Consider the following 16,300-nt stretch of genomic DNA (forward strand, 5'->3'; position numbering starts at 1 on the left):
CCACTCTCTGTCTTGCCCGCAGCCCCCTGCTAATCAACACCCGTGACCAGGGCCCCCGCCTGCCCCGAGGCCCAGGTGTCTGGGTGCAGAGCCTGCTGTTCCAACACTGCCCTCTCTCCAAGGCTCAGGGCACACATTTGGCACCAAATGGTTTGGGAGAAACTCAAGAATATTTTTTGGGAAAAACTCCCCCTCTGCGTCGTGGACTGAGAAAGGACCGCGAGGACAGCCCTTCACACTGAAACGGGAGCAGATCAGACGAGTGAGGGGAGGCAGGGATTCTCTGGGGGTCAGAGGACAGCCTGTGCCCCCACACCCGCCCTGAGGTCCCAGCTGCTCCGCGGGCGTGACGTGTGCCCATGCCAACGCCAGTGCCCGTGCCTGCCTGCCGAGCCGCACTCCCGTCCCCCAAGTGCGCAGGTGGCGCAGCCCCATAGTTACCTCGTGAAGGCGGCGTTAGCGTGGGAGCCGTGTGCTGTGTCCTCATGAGGACTTTAGCAGCAATGGTGAAGTCACAAACAGTGGCACAAACAAGGTACCAGAACTGCAAACCCGCCTTTCCTGGGACAGAGACTGAGGCGGGGCCTCGCACTAGGCCAGGGCCCACGGTTCCCAATTCCCAGCCACTCTGGGCCGTGAGCAAACCTCGAAGCAATACCTCCCCACTACCCTGTGTCTCTCTAACCACCGCCCCACCCTGGGAATGTTGTGTACTGAGCTGTTATCATGGTGACATCCTCCTGAAGGAGACCCTCTGGTGGGCGGGGTGGGGCGGGCTGGGGGTGGTTGTTCTGTTGCTCAGCTGTGTCTGGTTCTTTGTGACCCTGTGCACTGCAGCACAGTGGGGGTGAGTCCTGATAAAATGCCGGGCCGCCATCCCCTCCGTCCCCTCTGAAGCCCTGGCAGTGTTTGCCCAGAGCCCTCCCTGGAGTTCCTGGTGGAGCCGCAGCCAGTCTGGGGCCCAAGTGTGGGCCCTGGGGCAGAGATCAGTTGACTCCTAGCTGCTGGGAATCTGGATCCCGGACCTTTCTGGGCCCCTCCGGGAGAAGTGTGGCTTTCATCAGCGACGTCTCCTTCAGGGCTGCTGGGTACCCCCCGCCAGGACTCCACCCCGATCGCACTGAGACCCCCAGAGTCTCCCCAGCAGGACCCACTGAGTGGACTTGGCCCTGAGATCCCTGGACCAGCTGGGACCCTGGCACCTGGTGAAGTTGGCGCTAGTGGCCGCTAGATGGCACTGCGCCCTCGCTGGGGACCCGGCCACCCAACACCCAAGCTGAGGCTGCCTACCCAGGGCGCTTCCAAATTTGAGCCGTGCTGGGATGCAGTCACAGGATCGGAATGGGAGCAGCAAAGAGCGGGCTTGTGTGCACAGAACACATCCGTCTCTGGGCCTCTGTCTCCTAATTTAGTTCCCAGCTCCGGCTGCAGGGCGCTGCTAGTTTGTCACTTCCGGCCGGCGCTTCAGTTAACTGGAAACTAGGAGAAACCGCTGCAGACTGAAATCTAATTCTGATGCTCTGCGTGGGTCCAGGAGTCCCTGTGTGAGACAGTTTGCAGGTCATCCTGCTGCTGGGCACCGTCCGCCTGCGGCCGGACGCCCGGAGACGCTGCGGCCCGCCCTGGCTTCCGTGTGGCTGGGCCGCCTCCTATCTGTCCACCCTCGCTCTGTCCATCGCTCCCTCTGACCACTCGGTGTTCAGGTGGGAGGGTTGAGGTGGACGGTCACCCTCAGCACACAGCTTTCAATCCACGAGCGTCCTGGAGCCCCTGCCTGGGGACACACTGGCCTCCGATCAATGAGCCTGGGGCTGACGGTCCCAGGGGTGCAAACAGGAAGCAACCTGTTTGTCCCGCCGCCCCTTCCCCTGTGGATCTAGAAGCTTCCTGAGCAAGTCTGGGGCCCATCGAGGTTCCGGGAGAAGCGGCAGGCGGGGCAGTCACCCAGCCTCCGGGGGCAGAACCCTGTACAGTCGTCAGAGACAAGTGTCCCCTCAAACCCACAACTGGGAACTTCCTTATTGTATGAAGACCTGTCCCCCTTACCAAACACCTGCCGAAAGCATACCGGGAAAGTGTCAGAGAAGGCATCAGAGGAGGCCTCCGGAGGCTCACTGAGCCGAGGCAGACGTGTGGCCCAGTGACCCCGTGCTCTGCCCCTGGGTGGGGTGGTCCTCAGCATGGGCCCAGAAAGTGAGAAATGGGGAGAGGCGTCCCGCAGAGACACAGCTCAGACCCGGGGCCCAGCCCAGGGTGCAGAGCACACAGGGGACCTGGGCACGCGCGTGAGGAGACAGCCAGGCTCCAGACCCCGACGGTCAGGGAGTCCACAGGTGTTGACACCACGCGGCTGGGAGGCCAACCCTGAATTTCTCCCAGTAACTGTGGGAAGGGGACCTGCTGAGTCAGCATGAGTCTGGGGGCTCCTCACTCCCCCTTTCACTTCGGTACGTTTTGCAACCAACCCTTGTGCAGGTTTAAGTCTTTCCGTAAGGAAGTTTTTAAAGAAGGGGATTCCTCCGTAAGAGTTCTGGAAACCCTCAAAGGCGGACGCGGCCTGAAGGGACTACTCTGCCTCCCTGGAGACCGGCGGCCAGACCTCAGCCCGGCCATGCCGTGGCCCTGGTCTCCGAACCAGCCCGAGCTCCCTGGTCCCCGCCGCGCCTGCCCGTGTCCTGGCTGGTGTCCCCTCTGCCAGGCAGGGCCCCGGGCTGCTCTCCCTGCCGCTGGGGTCCCCAGCGCGGAACTCACGCCATCTCCTGTCTCGCCCGCAGCTTGTCGGGATGCCCGCGGGCCACGTCCGCCATGAAGAAGGCGAAACTGTCGGGAGAGCAGATGCTGACCATCCGGCAGCGGGCCAGCAACGGTAACTGCGCCCCTGCCCGACCTCCCCCATCCTCCCGCCCCAGCCCCTCCTGCAGGGGGGCCTCCGGTCACTCCCGCCTGCCCAGAGCCAGTCCTCGGGGGGCGGCCTCCCAGGGAGCCGAGTCAGGGGTCCCCCGGCCACATGCAGCCCACCCCACCCCACTGTCCTTTGGGGCCTAACCTTGCGCCTGTCTGTCCGTCCACACAGCCCTCCTCCAGATGCCCTGCTGCAGGGGCACAGAGGCACAGGCGGGAAGCCCCGGGCGCCCTCCAGGGCACCAGTGCAGTCCCGGTCTGTCCTGCGGCCCCCAGATTCCACAGCGGTGGGTTCGCCTGCAGACACTCAAGGCTGTGTTCTGACCCCCCCGTCAGCCTTCGGGGCACTTCCAGGCCCCTGGGGCGCGGGCGTGGGGGCGGCGGGGGTGGGGGGAGCCCCCTGGTCAGTTTCTTGCGGGGTCTCTTCTCGGCCTCCTCCTCCAGGGGGTCCCTGATCAGGGCCCTCTCCCCGCGCGGTCCCTGGGCCATGTGTTTCCCCGTTTGTGTGCTGCCCTCTTGGAGACGTCACGGTTTAAGAGACACCATGCAGGGCTGTGGTGCCACCTGGGGTCCTGGGCCTGAGGAGGCCGTGACGGGCCTCCGTCTTAAGCCCCGTCTTAGGGCTGCTGGCTGAGAGTCCAGTGTTAACGGACCAGCACATGTGTTAAACAAGGACGTCTCTGCAACAAACACACGGACGGATGCGCGGACCACAGCCCAGTGGCCAAGGCTCAAGGGGGTTGACCACGTGTGTCCCCAGGAGGGGCAGTCCTCGGCCACCTGGGCAGTGTTTGTGTGTGATCCCGGGCACTGAGGTTCTGTGCTCATTGGTGAACAGAGCTCAGTGCAACTGCGATCAGGAGTCAGCAAAGTGACCCGTGAGAGCCTCCCCTTCCAGACCCCTCGGGGGGACTCGGGAGCGGGGCTCGGGCAGAGCAGGTTTGCTGTGAAAGTCGTGGATCCAGGTTCTGGGCAAGGCGCCTCCCTGACTCTGCGTCCGCAGAGGCACGGTCACCCCGGGCTCGAGGCCTGGGTGCCTCACAGGAGCCCGGCCCCCAGGATGGGGCAGCAGTGGAGCCCGGCGCCTCCTCCTCCACTTCCTGGGCTGGGGTCCAGGCAGACCGGGATCCAGCCCTGCCGCGTGCTGGCCTGATGGGGCTGGGAGCCGTAGCCACCATCTGAAGCTGCCATTGCTCACTGGACATTCATTTTCGGTTCTGAGGATGGCTCAAGGGGTGCAGAGACGACGGTCCTCAACATGGGCCCCATCACCCACCAGGAAGGCAGCCAGGGCTGCGATGCCTCACCTGAAGTCTTGGTCCCATGAGGCCCACGTCTGTTCAAGGCGGCTGCGGGCTCGAGACGCAGGGCCAGTTGGACAGGAGCCTTCAGACCAGCCCACCAGCCTGACGGAGCCGGTCTAGAGGCTCCAAGGTCACCAACATCCCGTCTCACTCAGCCATCGAGGGGCACATTGCCCCAAGGAAAGCCATATCCACTGAGCTCTTTCTGAAATGTTTAGCACGACATCTCACCTGCAAACAACCCTGGAGCTAAAGCAAAAATTCTTCTGCAAACTGACGTGAGCCCGCACCCGCTTCTGACTCCGATAGATGGAGCAGGGCAGACACAGCGAGGAGCGGGGCAAGCAGGTCTGCAAACTGCAGGAGGAGCCTTCCGCCCGGAGGGTGGCCGGAGCATGGGGAGGCCCCAGCTGGCGTCTCTCCTGTGGGACATCTGACCCTCAGAATCTTCCTTCCGTGTCGGCCAAGCGCAGCTGGGAACCAGAAAAGGCAGGTGCCACGTGGGCGAGGAGCCCAAGCTTCATCTGGCTGGACGCCCAACTCCAGGCCCAGCCCCGGTCAACGGGGTCGCCCTCAGGGATCACCATCGGCTCATCTCTGCGTCCGAGCTCAGCTCCATGACTCCCGAGCTCAGCTCCGTGACTCCCGAGCTCAGCTCTGTGACTCCCGAGCTCAGCTCCATGACTCCAGATTTTGGAACGTGTCTTCCTGCTGTGGGTTCTGTCACACACTTGTCCACAGACAAGGACCTTGGGAGCCCAGGTCACCTGAAGATGAAGCTGCAGAGTCAGGCCGAGCCTGGGTCTCCCCAAGCCCAGTCCGTGCCGAGCCTGGCCTAACAGTCCCCTCGCTCCACACCTGTTGGGGCATCTTTCCTGCCAGGACTAGAGGCATTTCTTACTGAACCCAGAGCTGAGCACGCCACTCCGCGGATAAACGGCCTCATCCCTGTGTGTCTGACCCAAGGGCAGGACTCGGGAGATTTGCTCCTCTCTTTGGGGGGCTAGGGGTCCATGGCCACTGCCCACATCAGCCACACCTGCCCCCCGCAGTTGAAGGCATGGCCCCCACGGTGTGTGAGGAAGAGACGACCTCTCACTCTCTTCTCCTGAGCGTCCGGAGGGTACGCCTTGTCCAAGGTTAGTCCGTGGCCAGGCCCGCCCAAAGCCAGCTGCTCGGGCCAGCAGCTCTGTCCTCAGTCCAGGCGTTCCCCTGCAGGCGTTCATCTGAACGGGAAGAAGCACGTCTGAAGGTCCCGAAGCCTCTTTCCGGTTCTAAAATCCAGTGTTCTCTCTTTCCTTCTGAAGTTTAGAGGAGAGCCTGCTCCGGCCTCGTCCCCCAAAGCCCCTCATTGTTCTGAGTGACCCCCTGTTGTCTCTGAGTAGCTGGAGCCCCGCACAGTTATCGGGGTCTCCTCTGGGACCCCCCGCACATTCACTGCGGGCCTGTGAGCCTCCCTCCCCAGAGCTGTGCGGCAGGGGCCTCGGGGCTTTGGTTTTCCTGTTGTTTGTGCGTGGTTTTGGTCAAGTGTTCAGGAGAGAAGGTGGAGGAGGGCCTGGCAACCCACTCCAGCATCCCTGCCTGGAGAATCCCCGCTGAGCCTGGCGGGCTACAGTCCGTGGGGTCGCAGAGTCGGACACGACCGAGCGTCTAACGCATGCTACCAGGAGGGAGGGGAACGCAAGGCCTGCCCCCTCCCCTCGTGTCTGCTGTCGGGGGCGCTGAGCTGAGGGAAGAGCCCCCTCCCCTGCCTGCAGCTCTGTCCGGGGATTTTGTGCACCAATTCACTTATATCATCAACAGCTGGAGCCTGACGTTCTCCATTACCTAGAAGGAAAAGGAAACTCAGAGAGGTGAAGGTGGGAGCAAAGGCAGGCAACTTGGGAGGGAACCAGAGCCGGCTCACCGCCGGCCAGGGCCCCGCTCTACCCAGGAGGGCTGAGGGGACCTGGCCCTCTCTCCCCTCCGAGAGGGGGCTTCGAAGCTGGGCTCTCATGCCCTGGGGTTCTCAGGGGTGACCTGGGCTCTGAGGGGCGATCTGGGGCTCTGAGGGGCGACCTGGGCTCTGAGGGGTGACCTGGGCCTCTCAGGGGTGACCTGGGCCTCTCAGGGGTGACATGAGGCTCTGAGGGTGACCTGGGCTCTGAGGGGTGACCTGGGCTCTGAGGGGTGACCTGGGCCTCTCAGGGGTGACCTGAGCCTCTGAGGAGCAACCTGGGCTCTGAGGGTAACCTGGGCTCTGAGGGGTGACCTGGGCTCTCAGGGGTGACCTGGGGGCACACTCCCATGGAGAACTTTGGGAACTTCCCTACCAGACCCTCAAATTCCCCCTGAGTCTCCAGAATCTGACAAACTGAGAACCCTCCGGGCATGGGCCTACCCTTCCCCCTACCGCAGTCCCCACTGTCCGCTAAGAAAGGACTCACCTGAACGGAAGTGCTCCTGAATGCTGGGCTCCTGAGGGTGCATCCGGGAGGCAGAGGGCAGGGGAGGGGGGAGCAGGGCTGAGCTCAAGAGGAGAGAGGGAGGCAGCCTGTGCTCCGCAGTGCAGCCACACATCTGCCCACCCTCTCTTCCACCCACCAGCCACCATCCATACGCCTACTAACCTCCTAGACCAAAAATTAGAGGCATGATGGTTGTCTCCATGGGGGCCCGGGCTAGTGTTTTTATTGGATTTAAAGTGATGATGACCTCCATTGGAAGGCTGATCTGATGTGCAAATTGTTTTGATAATGAAACCTGATTTGCCACTTAATTTACACAGTAGATTGTTTCATAAATTAAACACTTGACTCAAGGCTTTGATGGAAATATATTGAAGATACTCTGCAACATACAATTTTCTAGAAATATATACATTTTTGACAACTATTTAACGTCACAAGAAAAAGCTTTAGGTGACAATTTTAGGACTTGTGAGGAAGAGGTGTGTCTTTTGTTAATTTTTTAATTCAAAGTATTGAAGCCCATTGCACTAGAGCAGATGCGGCATTTTTTCTTTTAGCTATTTTTTTAGCTCCCATGACCGGGTCAGCAGGACAAAACCAGTTTGGGCTACTTTGCAGTCAGAGCAGAGACGTGCCTGCAGAGGCCTGGTGCTGGTGGGCTGCTCGGATGGCGGCATCTGACGCTTTTCTTTGGCCCCTGCTTGGCAAGTCTCACTAAAGGTCAGGCGTCTGACATACAGTTGATTTCTGAGAGCCACTGTGTCTGACAGGGACCGTTTGTGATGCAAGTGTTTGGGGTTTTGAGGGATTAAGGAAAGTAGTCATCACCGGACTGGTAAGTAGCAGATATGGATTCGGATTCCAGGTCTGTCTGTCGTGTTTGGAAAGCCAGCCTTAAACCCCAGACTGCTAACCCTCTCATCAGGGCAACTCAGAAACGCCTCCAGACTTCAGGATGTCTACGGGTCATATGATCTCTGTCCCCTGCGTAGACGCTGGTTTTCCATGAAAGTCGAAGAAAACGTGATAACTGATGGATGCTCTTTGATGAAAGTTCAAAACAGTGAAACAGGCTCCTAAGATTTCACCTATATTCCAGAGAGACCACATTCTCATCTCATAACTTTATCAAAATTCTTCTAGTTCCCTTTTGCCAGAATCTGGCCCTAAGACTCTTTCCTTGGGCTCCAAAATCACTGCAGATGGTGACTGCAGCCATGAAATTAAAAGACACTCGCTTCTTGGAAGAAAAGCTATGACCAACCTAGACAGCAGAGACATTATTTTGCAGACAAAGGTCCGTCTAGTCAAAGCTATGGTTTTTCCAGTAGTTGTGTATGGATGTGAGAGTTGGACTATAAAGAAAGCTGAGTACCAAAGAATTGTTGCTTTTGAACTGTCGTGTTGGAGAAGACTCTTGAGAGTCCCTTGGACTGCAACGAGATTCAACCAGTTCATCCAAATGAAATCAGTCCTGAATATTCATTGGAAGAACTGATGCTGAAGCTGAAACTCCAATCCTTTGGCCACCTGATGCGAAGAACTGACTCACTGGAAAAGACCCTGATGCTGGGAAAGATTGAAGGCAGGAGGAGAAGGGGAGGACAGAGGATGAGATGGTTAGATGGCATCACCGACTCAATGGACATGAGTTTGAATAAACTCCAGGAGTTGGTGATGGACAGGGAGGCCTGGCGTGCTGCAGTCCATGGGGTCTCAAAGAGTCGGACATGACTGAGCTACCAAACTGAACACCCAAGACAAAAGTGCTGACATGCTGGAGTATCTCACAGGCTTCACTGTATATGAAGTACCATTGATAGAGCGTCCTGACAAGCCAATCAAGGCAAGTTCAATGGAAATCCGAGGTGTGCTAGTCTTCCCGCCGTTCCCTGGGTCTTGTAACAGTGTTGTGATCTTCAGACTGCCAGCCCCAAAGTGGATTGTTCCACTGACAATCACACTCACACACTCACGACTCAAGGGAAACGTGAATCTCGGATTAGATATAGGCAGATGCATAGCGCATTTTTCACCCTTCTTATCACGAATTATCCAAAACCTGGTCTCTTGATCAAGCGGTTCTGAGGGTCACAGAGGGTGGTTCCCTGGGACGAGCTCCACCGGCCTCATGTACAGACCTCAGCATCAGGGACCTTCCTGACACACAGTCACGTCTACGCACTGACGCTCGCGTGTTACCTACAAGTAAACATCAGACGTTTTATTTTCCCGGTGAGAGAAGACCGCTTCACCTTTGCCCATGCATCCCTTGCACAGTGTGTCCTTACGCCACCGAGAGAGTCAGAGCTGCTCCCTAAGGGGCCTTGGGGAGACGTGCCCCGCAGCACGCATCAGAGCCTGCCTCAGTGCCTTCAGCTAGCGTGAATCCGAAGATCGCTAAATCTGCGAAGGCAGCTGGCCCTCAGGGGTCGGGGAATAGAGGCGGATTCTCTGTGATTCTTAGAAAAATGTGATAGCCCGCTCTTCACACAGCTGGTCTTCAGCTGAAGCTGCAAAGCACACCTGGAGAAGAGAAGACTTTAAATTGTCCAAACCTAAAAAACAAGAAGTACAACCTGGAGAGCTTGTCCAAAAGTCTGAACAGAAACCCACTGAGAAAATCTGGCCCTCACAGCCCAAAGATCCAGGCGAGCTTGTGGCGTTTCCACAGGTTTCACACGAGATGTACTCGCTGTGCCTGGACCGGTAGGGGCTTAGAGGAAGTGAAACTGTTAGTTGCTTGCTCATGTCTGACCCTTTTCAACCCCATGGACTCTAGCCCACCAGGCTCCTCTGACCATGGAGTTCTCCAGGCAGGAATACTGAAGTGGGCAGCCCCGCCCTTCTCCAGGGGATCTTCCCGACCCGGGGATTGAACCGCGGTCTCTTGCACTGCAGGAGGGTTCTCTACCACCTGAGCCATCAGGGAGGGCCTTTAAGGAACGTAAAGGAAGGTCCTGGCAAATCCTCGTTACATGGTAGATTAACTCATGATTCAATTGCTTTACAAATCAGGATTTTCGTGCACTTATCTTGGTTGTTCTTATGCATTCTTACCTTGAGCTGTACCTGACCTTCAGCTGCGGAAGAAGAAGAACATTGGCCATGCCTTGATGGAGACCTCCCAAGTGGCTGCTTTTGCATACGCTAACTCAGCTGACCCTAGCTCCTAATTTTGAGGGATTTCCATAAAGGCCTGGTCACAGATTCAGAGGGGGAAATAGCGGTCCACCACTGAGAAAGGGCAGACCTCGTTTCAGTACTGGCAGTATCGTCTATTGTATCCTTGGGCTGCTTTTCGGGAGCATTTGGTAAAAAGGCAGATTTCGTTGCTGATCCTCTGGACCCTGTAAGAGGCTGCAGAGAAGCGCCTTGCAGACCTAAGGGGCTGATGAGGGCCATGGACACGGGGTCCCCCGGGTGACGGCGGGAGTGTGGCCGAGGGAGGGGGGCGCTCGAGACCACCTTACCCGTGAGGCTGACTTTCCCACCTGAGACAGACCCGTGGGAGAAACAGTTGGGAAGGAAGGATAATTAAAGGGAAATCAAGCTGAGCGCAACGACACGTCCCGCCTGACCACATTCACAAGGAAACATGATGCCCTAGAAGAAACGGGATCCTCTAGAGGGGGACATTTTACTCTCCTGAGTCTTTTTTTCCTTCATTTCACTGCAAACAGCAGCAAAGACCGAACCCCCTCTCTCTCTTTTCTCGATGCCTGGGCGCTGGCGCCAGGTGCAGCGTGCGCAGGGTTTCTGGGTTGTCAGAGGCCCTCCGTTTGGGGCAGACTGGACCCCTCTCTCTGCAAAGCTGGACAGCGGCCCCCAGTCTCCCCCAGTTGCCGGGCGAGTGATTGGAGTGGCCGTCCTGCACCTGTACCCGCAGGATTTCTGCTGTCCCCTGGGGACTCTCAACGACAGGAGACCAGGGCAAGCACCACGAGGGCCAGGGCCTTTCTGACCCCGGCGAAGCCTCGCAGCAGCAGCCGGCTGGGAGACCTGGCCTCTAACGCACCCCTAGGCACACCAACGTCCCTCCCTGCAGCCCACCCAGGCCCCCTCAGGAGCTGGTGCCCGCAGTGCCCTCCTGGCACCCCCTAACTCCGCCCCACAAAGCCCCACAAGCTGGCCCTTCAGATGAGGGGTGTGCCCACATCTGAAGGGCCGGTATTTCGGGAGCTTCTGAGACCACCACCTGGAGGCGGTCCCTGCGCCTCCCACAAGAGCGCCCGCTCAGCATCTGGCAAGTCAGGGCTTCGGTCGTGTGTGTGTGTGTGTGTGTGTGTGTGTGTGATGAGTCTCATCTGCAGAACCCCAGCTTGGGGGCGTTGCGCCCTGCTGTCTTCTTTTCAGATACAGCAGCCGCCTGGCTCCTTCTGAGAGTCGGGGGAGAAGGGGGTGGGGGACAGAAAGGCAGACCACACGCAGAGCAGACAGGTCACGGCCAGAGCCGGGGACACCACGGCCAGAGCCGGGGACACCCACGCCCAGGACATGGGGTGACCGCCGGGTTCAGAGGGGCACACTCGCAGGCTCTGGTGAACCGTCTCAGTTTTCGCTGAAGACAAAAACTTTCCATTTGTGAGGGTCCGTGACCCCCAGCTGATTCCCGTTTGTAGGTGCCATTATTGTGAGGCTGGCAGTGGGGATGAGAAGACCCACAACCCACGACCGTTTCGTTTTCATTCAAGACTCTGTTTTCCCAGCAAACCGGGCTCCCCGTCTGGAGGAGTGATGGTGCCCCAGTCTTCCCCGCAGCGGCTCCGGGCCCGGCGTCTCTGACCCGCCCCCGTCCTCCCCATGGTCGCCCTGGGCCCGGGGTCTCTGACCCCCCCCCCCATCCTCCCCGCAGCGGCCCCGGGCCCATGTCTCTGACCCTCCCATCCCCCATCCTCCCCGCAGCGGCCCGGGACCATGTCTCTGACCCTCCCCTCCCTGCAGGCATAGAGAACGATGAGGAAATCAAGCAGCTGGACGAGGAGATCAAGGAGCTGAACGAGTCCAACTCGCAGATGGAGGCTGATATGATCAAGCTCAGAACTCAGGTAACAGTTTCTGAGGCCCCCAATCGAGCCTCCAGGCCCCCAGAGGACGTGTATCCCCTAGTCTTAGCCCAGTCTTCCTTACTCTTTCACCCTTTTCTTGGTCTTCTATTGAGGTGATTTCAGTGGCAAAACTTGCTGTCACTGCAGGGCCCCTGGTGAACTAGTGCTCACTCGTGTCGGAGCTTCAGTGAAGCGCGGTTCCCAGCGGTGGGTTCTGAGGGTCTCCTGTCCCTGCAGGGGGAGAGCTCGTCCCCTGGAGGCCAAAGCTGGGCCGCCCATCCCTGGGCTCCGGGCCCGCCTGTGTCCACACAGACTCCCGGCGAGGCTGCTGGGCGGGCCAGGTCCGGTCTCCACCGAGCCCCTGCCGGAGGCCTGAGCCCAGGTGCCTCGTCCTGACCCCATGTGCCCACAGCGGCCACACAGGACGTGTGCACATCAGGCCACGCGTGTGGCCTGCAACGGCTGAGCTGAGGCTGCAGAGCTGCAGGTCCAGGGCGCCCAGCTCAGCTGACCACAGGGCTGTGCCTCACGAGGCTCCAGGGCGGGACACCCCCGGTGTGGTCACAGGTGACACTGGGGGTCCCCGTCCTGCTTGGACCCCCCTCCCTGTGGTCAGATGCCGCCTCCCCAGCCGTCCCCTCCGGGACGCTCACAGCCTTTCTGGGACCCTCCCTACGCATCCAGGGACAGGCCGCTCCTGGTCCTTGCCCCCGGAGGCACAGCCTCTCCAGGGTGGGAAGGTTGGAGACCCCACCACCTGGCTTTCTGGTCCCCTATGGCCCGCCGCCCCCACAGCGCCAGTGACACCCAGGAAGGGAGAGGGCCTTGCTGCTGTGCCGTGACCGGAGGTGAAGGCAGAGCTCAGCGGGGTCCCCTGACCACACTGGACACCCAGTGATGGTTACAAGGCAAAGGTCATGGCGTCTGCCACCCCACCCCCAACCTGGGACCCAGACCACCCGAGCCTCACCCTTAACTGTGTTACCTGCGGGCTCCATGTGAGCTTTCAGTGCAAAAGCAGGCTCTGGTTCTGCTGCTTCAAAGGCATGAATGTCAGTCTGACCTGCATTTCACTCCTGCAGAGGCTACGGGAGACCAGGGTCCCTGCAGGGTCCCCAGCTCAGAAGAGCTCAGTGGTCTCTCCATCAGAAGTGCTCAGGACGGGCACTTCCCTGGGGGTCCAGTGCCAGGACTCGGCATTTCCAAGGCAAGGGGCACAGGTTCAGTCCCTGGTCAGGGAACTAAGAGCCCTAAAGCTTTGTGGCTTGGCAAAAAAAGAAAAAAAATTTTCAAGTGTAGAGTTACGTATACGTTTTGTTTCATCAAATCAGTGATTGCTCAGCTCTGTGTACATCTCTAACACGTCTCAGCTCTATCCTGAGCCCGGGCGAGAGGTCGTGCACACACGCACACACTGTCCTCAGGTCCCCGTCCCTCCGCTGCACGAAGCCTGCTGCTCGCCACACACGTAGACGAGGACGCTCCCAATAGCAGGGGGCCTGTCCCCACCCCCAACCCTCCCCAGGCTGAGGACCTTGAGCTGAGAGCACGGGCCTCCTGACCCTCAGGACAGGCTGCCTCCAGCCCCTCCCCGAGCCCCGGGTGCCCTGGACGGAGAGCGGGGCCATTCCTCCATCACAGCCAGCCTTGGCCTCTCCTGGGCTGTATGCTGCCAGGCACCCAGTACTCACGGCTGCCTTGGGGTGGGCTTGAGAGGAAGGTGCCGGCTCCACCCTCCTACTGGGAGCCCCGCAGGAGCAAGGTCAGCCCCTCCAACCTGAGGGGCCAGCCACGGGGGATGCTGACCCCCTGGCAGCACTCTGCCCACCCCCCACTCCACCTCTGAGCAGTTCCTGGGGTGCTGGCTTTTCCTCTGAACGAGTGTCCTTCCACGGGAAATACTCTCACCTAGGGACGTGCCTACTGACAAGTGTTATTGCTCTTGAATCCACAAAGAGCCAGATCTTGCCTGGCAAACCTGGGAAAGCTGAAGTCAGGGACTCCCTCAGACCCCAACTACTTGGGATCCTTGGATGTGAGCAGGGACATCCTACCTGAGAAATCAGAGTTTAGAGCTGATGAGCAGAGATTTGGATAATTCAGGGCAATTGGTGGTTGCCATTTGGAGGCGCCAGGCTGTGAGCTTGGCGTACGGCAGACAGTCCTGTTTCCATGCATCCCCTCTGAGGCCAGTCTGGGGACCCACAGAGCCCAGCACACACGCTGTGGCCTCCAGGAGCTTCCTGTTTGGTTCTATCGCTGAGGGTCCCTCAGCTCCCTTCGCAGAGCGGGCAGCTCTCCAGCCTGCTGTGCAGTAAGTGAGGACTGGTTGTCTGGCGGCAGGCGGAGGCCAGGAGGCTCCACAGCAATGGTTAATTCTCTCTGGGAGATTAGAGGAAGGGAGAGCAGTCAGGAAGCCATGCCAGACCCTTCTCTGAGGTAGGGAGGCAGTGTCACCATACAGGCCGCTAAGGACCCCTGCCTCGTGACTACAAAGAGGATCAGTTCTGTCGCTTAGTCACGTCCAACTCTTTGGGATCCCACGGACTGCGGCACGCCAGGCCTTTCTGTCCATCACTAACTCCCGGAGTTTGCTCAGACTCATGTCCATTGAGTCAGTGATGCCATCCAACCATCTCATCCTCCGTCGTCCCCTTTTCCTCCTGCCTTCAGTCTTTCCCAGCATCAGAGTCTTTTCCACTGAGTCAGTTCTTCACATCAGGTGGCCAAAGTATTGGAGTTTCAGCTTCAGCAGCAGTCCTCAAATGATTATTCAGGACTGATCTCCTTCAGAATGGACTGGTTGGATCTCCTTGCAGTCCAAGGGACTCTCAAGAGTCTTCTCCAACACCACAGTTCAAAGGCATCAATCCTTTGGCACTCAGCTTTCTTTATAGTCCAACTCTCACATCCACACATGACTCCTGGAAAAACGATAGCCTTGACTAGATGGACCTTTGTTGGCAAAGCAATGTCTCTGCTTTTTAATATTCTGTCTAGGTTGGTCATAGCTTTCCTTCCAAGGAGCAAGCATCTTTTAATTTCATGGCTGCAATCACCATCTGCAGTGATTTTGGAGCCCAAGAAAATAAAGTCTCTTACTGTTTCCATTGTTTCCTTACCTGTTTGCCCTGAAGTATTGGGACCAGATGCCATGATCTTAGTTTTTTGAATGTTGAGTTTTAAGCCAGCTTTTTTGCTCTCCTCTTTCACTTTCATCAAGAGGTTCTTTAGTTCTTCTTCACTTTCTGCCATAAGGGTGGTGTCATCTGCATATCTGAGGTTATTGCTATTTCTCCTGGCAATCTTGATTCCAGCTTGTACTTCATCCAGCCCAGCGTTTCTCATGATGTACTCTGCATGTCAGTTAAATAAGCAGGGTGACAATATACAGCCTTGATGTACTCCTTTCCCAATCTGGAACTAGTCTGTTGTTCCATGTCCGGTTCTAACTATTGCTTCTTGACCTGCGTACAAATTTCTCAGGAGGCAGGTCAGGTGGTCTGGTATTCCCTTCTCTTGAAGAATTTTCCAGTTTGTTGTGATCCACACAGTCAAAATCTTTGGCGTAGTCAATAAAGCAGATTTTTTTCTGGAGAGGATAGTGACTCACAAATAAACCAATATTTCAAGACTTCTCTGTGCAGTATTAGCTTCAGCCTTGCACTGAAGGAGATCCAACCAGTCCATTCTAAAGGAGATCAGCCCTGGGATTTCTTTGGAAGGAATGATGCTAAAGCTGAAATTCCAGTACTTTGGCCACCTCATGAGAAGAGTTGACTCATTGGAAAAGACTCTGATGCTGGGAGGGATTGGGGGCAGGAGGAGAAGGGGACGACCGAGGATGAGATGGCTGGATGGCATCACTGACTCGATGGACGTGAGTCTGAGTGAACTCCGGGAGTTGGTGATGGACAGGGAGGCCTGGCGTGCTGCGATTCATGGGGTCGCAGAGTCGGACACGACTGAGCGACTGACTGAACTGAAGAAGAGGACGTGTTAGCCCCACACCCTAAGATACTAATCCGGACAGATCGTCCTGTCGCGCCAGCAGAGAGGCCTGAGTGGCACAAGGCCAGTCCTCACACGGTCATCTGTGCACAGTGCCAAGAAGACCTTTTGAAACCTGCGTGAAAGCTAAGACAGCCTGGGAACCTAGCCCGCCTTCACGCGCCGGTTCCTTTCCAGAGAGACCAGCTGTTATGGTCCAGTTGCCGAGTGCTCGAGTGTGAGGACTCAAAGCGCACGAAGTGACCCCTTCAGCGTCCAGGCCTTCACACGGAAACCTCTGGATTTGAGCAAAGAGGCTGCGCCCCTGTGTGGGCCCCCGAGGCCTCTCGCTGGGGGCGGCTCGTGTTACATGTCCCTCGGCCTGTGTGTTTCAGATCACCACCATGGAGTCCAGCCTCAAGACCATCGAGGAGGAGAACAAGGTGATCGAGCAGCAGAATGAGTCGCTCCTACACGAGCTCGCCAACCTCAGCCAGTCCCTGATCCACAGCCTCGCCAACATCCAGCTGCCGCACATGGTAAGTGACCGGCGCCGGGCGGAGGCCCCCGGGGGCCGCGCCCAGTGCTCATCCTAGCGTAGTTGTCT

At 58.1% G+C, this 16,300-nt stretch overlaps 1 protein-coding gene across 10 annotated transcripts in view; it reads left to right on the forward strand.

The window, feature by feature from the left end:
- MYT1L (myelin transcription factor 1 like) overlaps positions 1-16,300 on the forward strand; it is a 345,839-nt gene that overhangs the window by 326,526 nt on the left and 3,013 nt on the right. For 6 of the 10 annotated variants that reach the window (XM_040241473.1, XM_040241513.1, XM_040241503.1 and 3 more), the window contains 3 exons: positions 2,775-2,866; positions 11,600-11,709; positions 16,089-16,232. In XM_040241473.1, the coding sequence (XP_040097407.1) occupies positions 2,775-2,866; positions 11,600-11,709; positions 16,089-16,232 (346 nt within the window). The remainder of the gene's footprint in view (positions 1-2,774; positions 2,867-11,599; positions 11,710-16,088; positions 16,233-16,300) is intronic. The other 4 variants (XM_040241496.1, XM_040241523.1, XM_040241538.1 and 1 more) reach the window with 1 other exon arrangement.

Source organism: Oryx dammah, unplaced genomic scaffold, assembly GCF_014754425.2.
Source record: "Oryx dammah isolate SB20612 unplaced genomic scaffold, SCBI_Odam_1.1 HiC_scaffold_1, whole genome shotgun sequence".
In the NCBI taxonomy this organism is placed as follows: Eukaryota; Metazoa; Chordata; class Mammalia; order Artiodactyla; family Bovidae; genus Oryx; species Oryx dammah.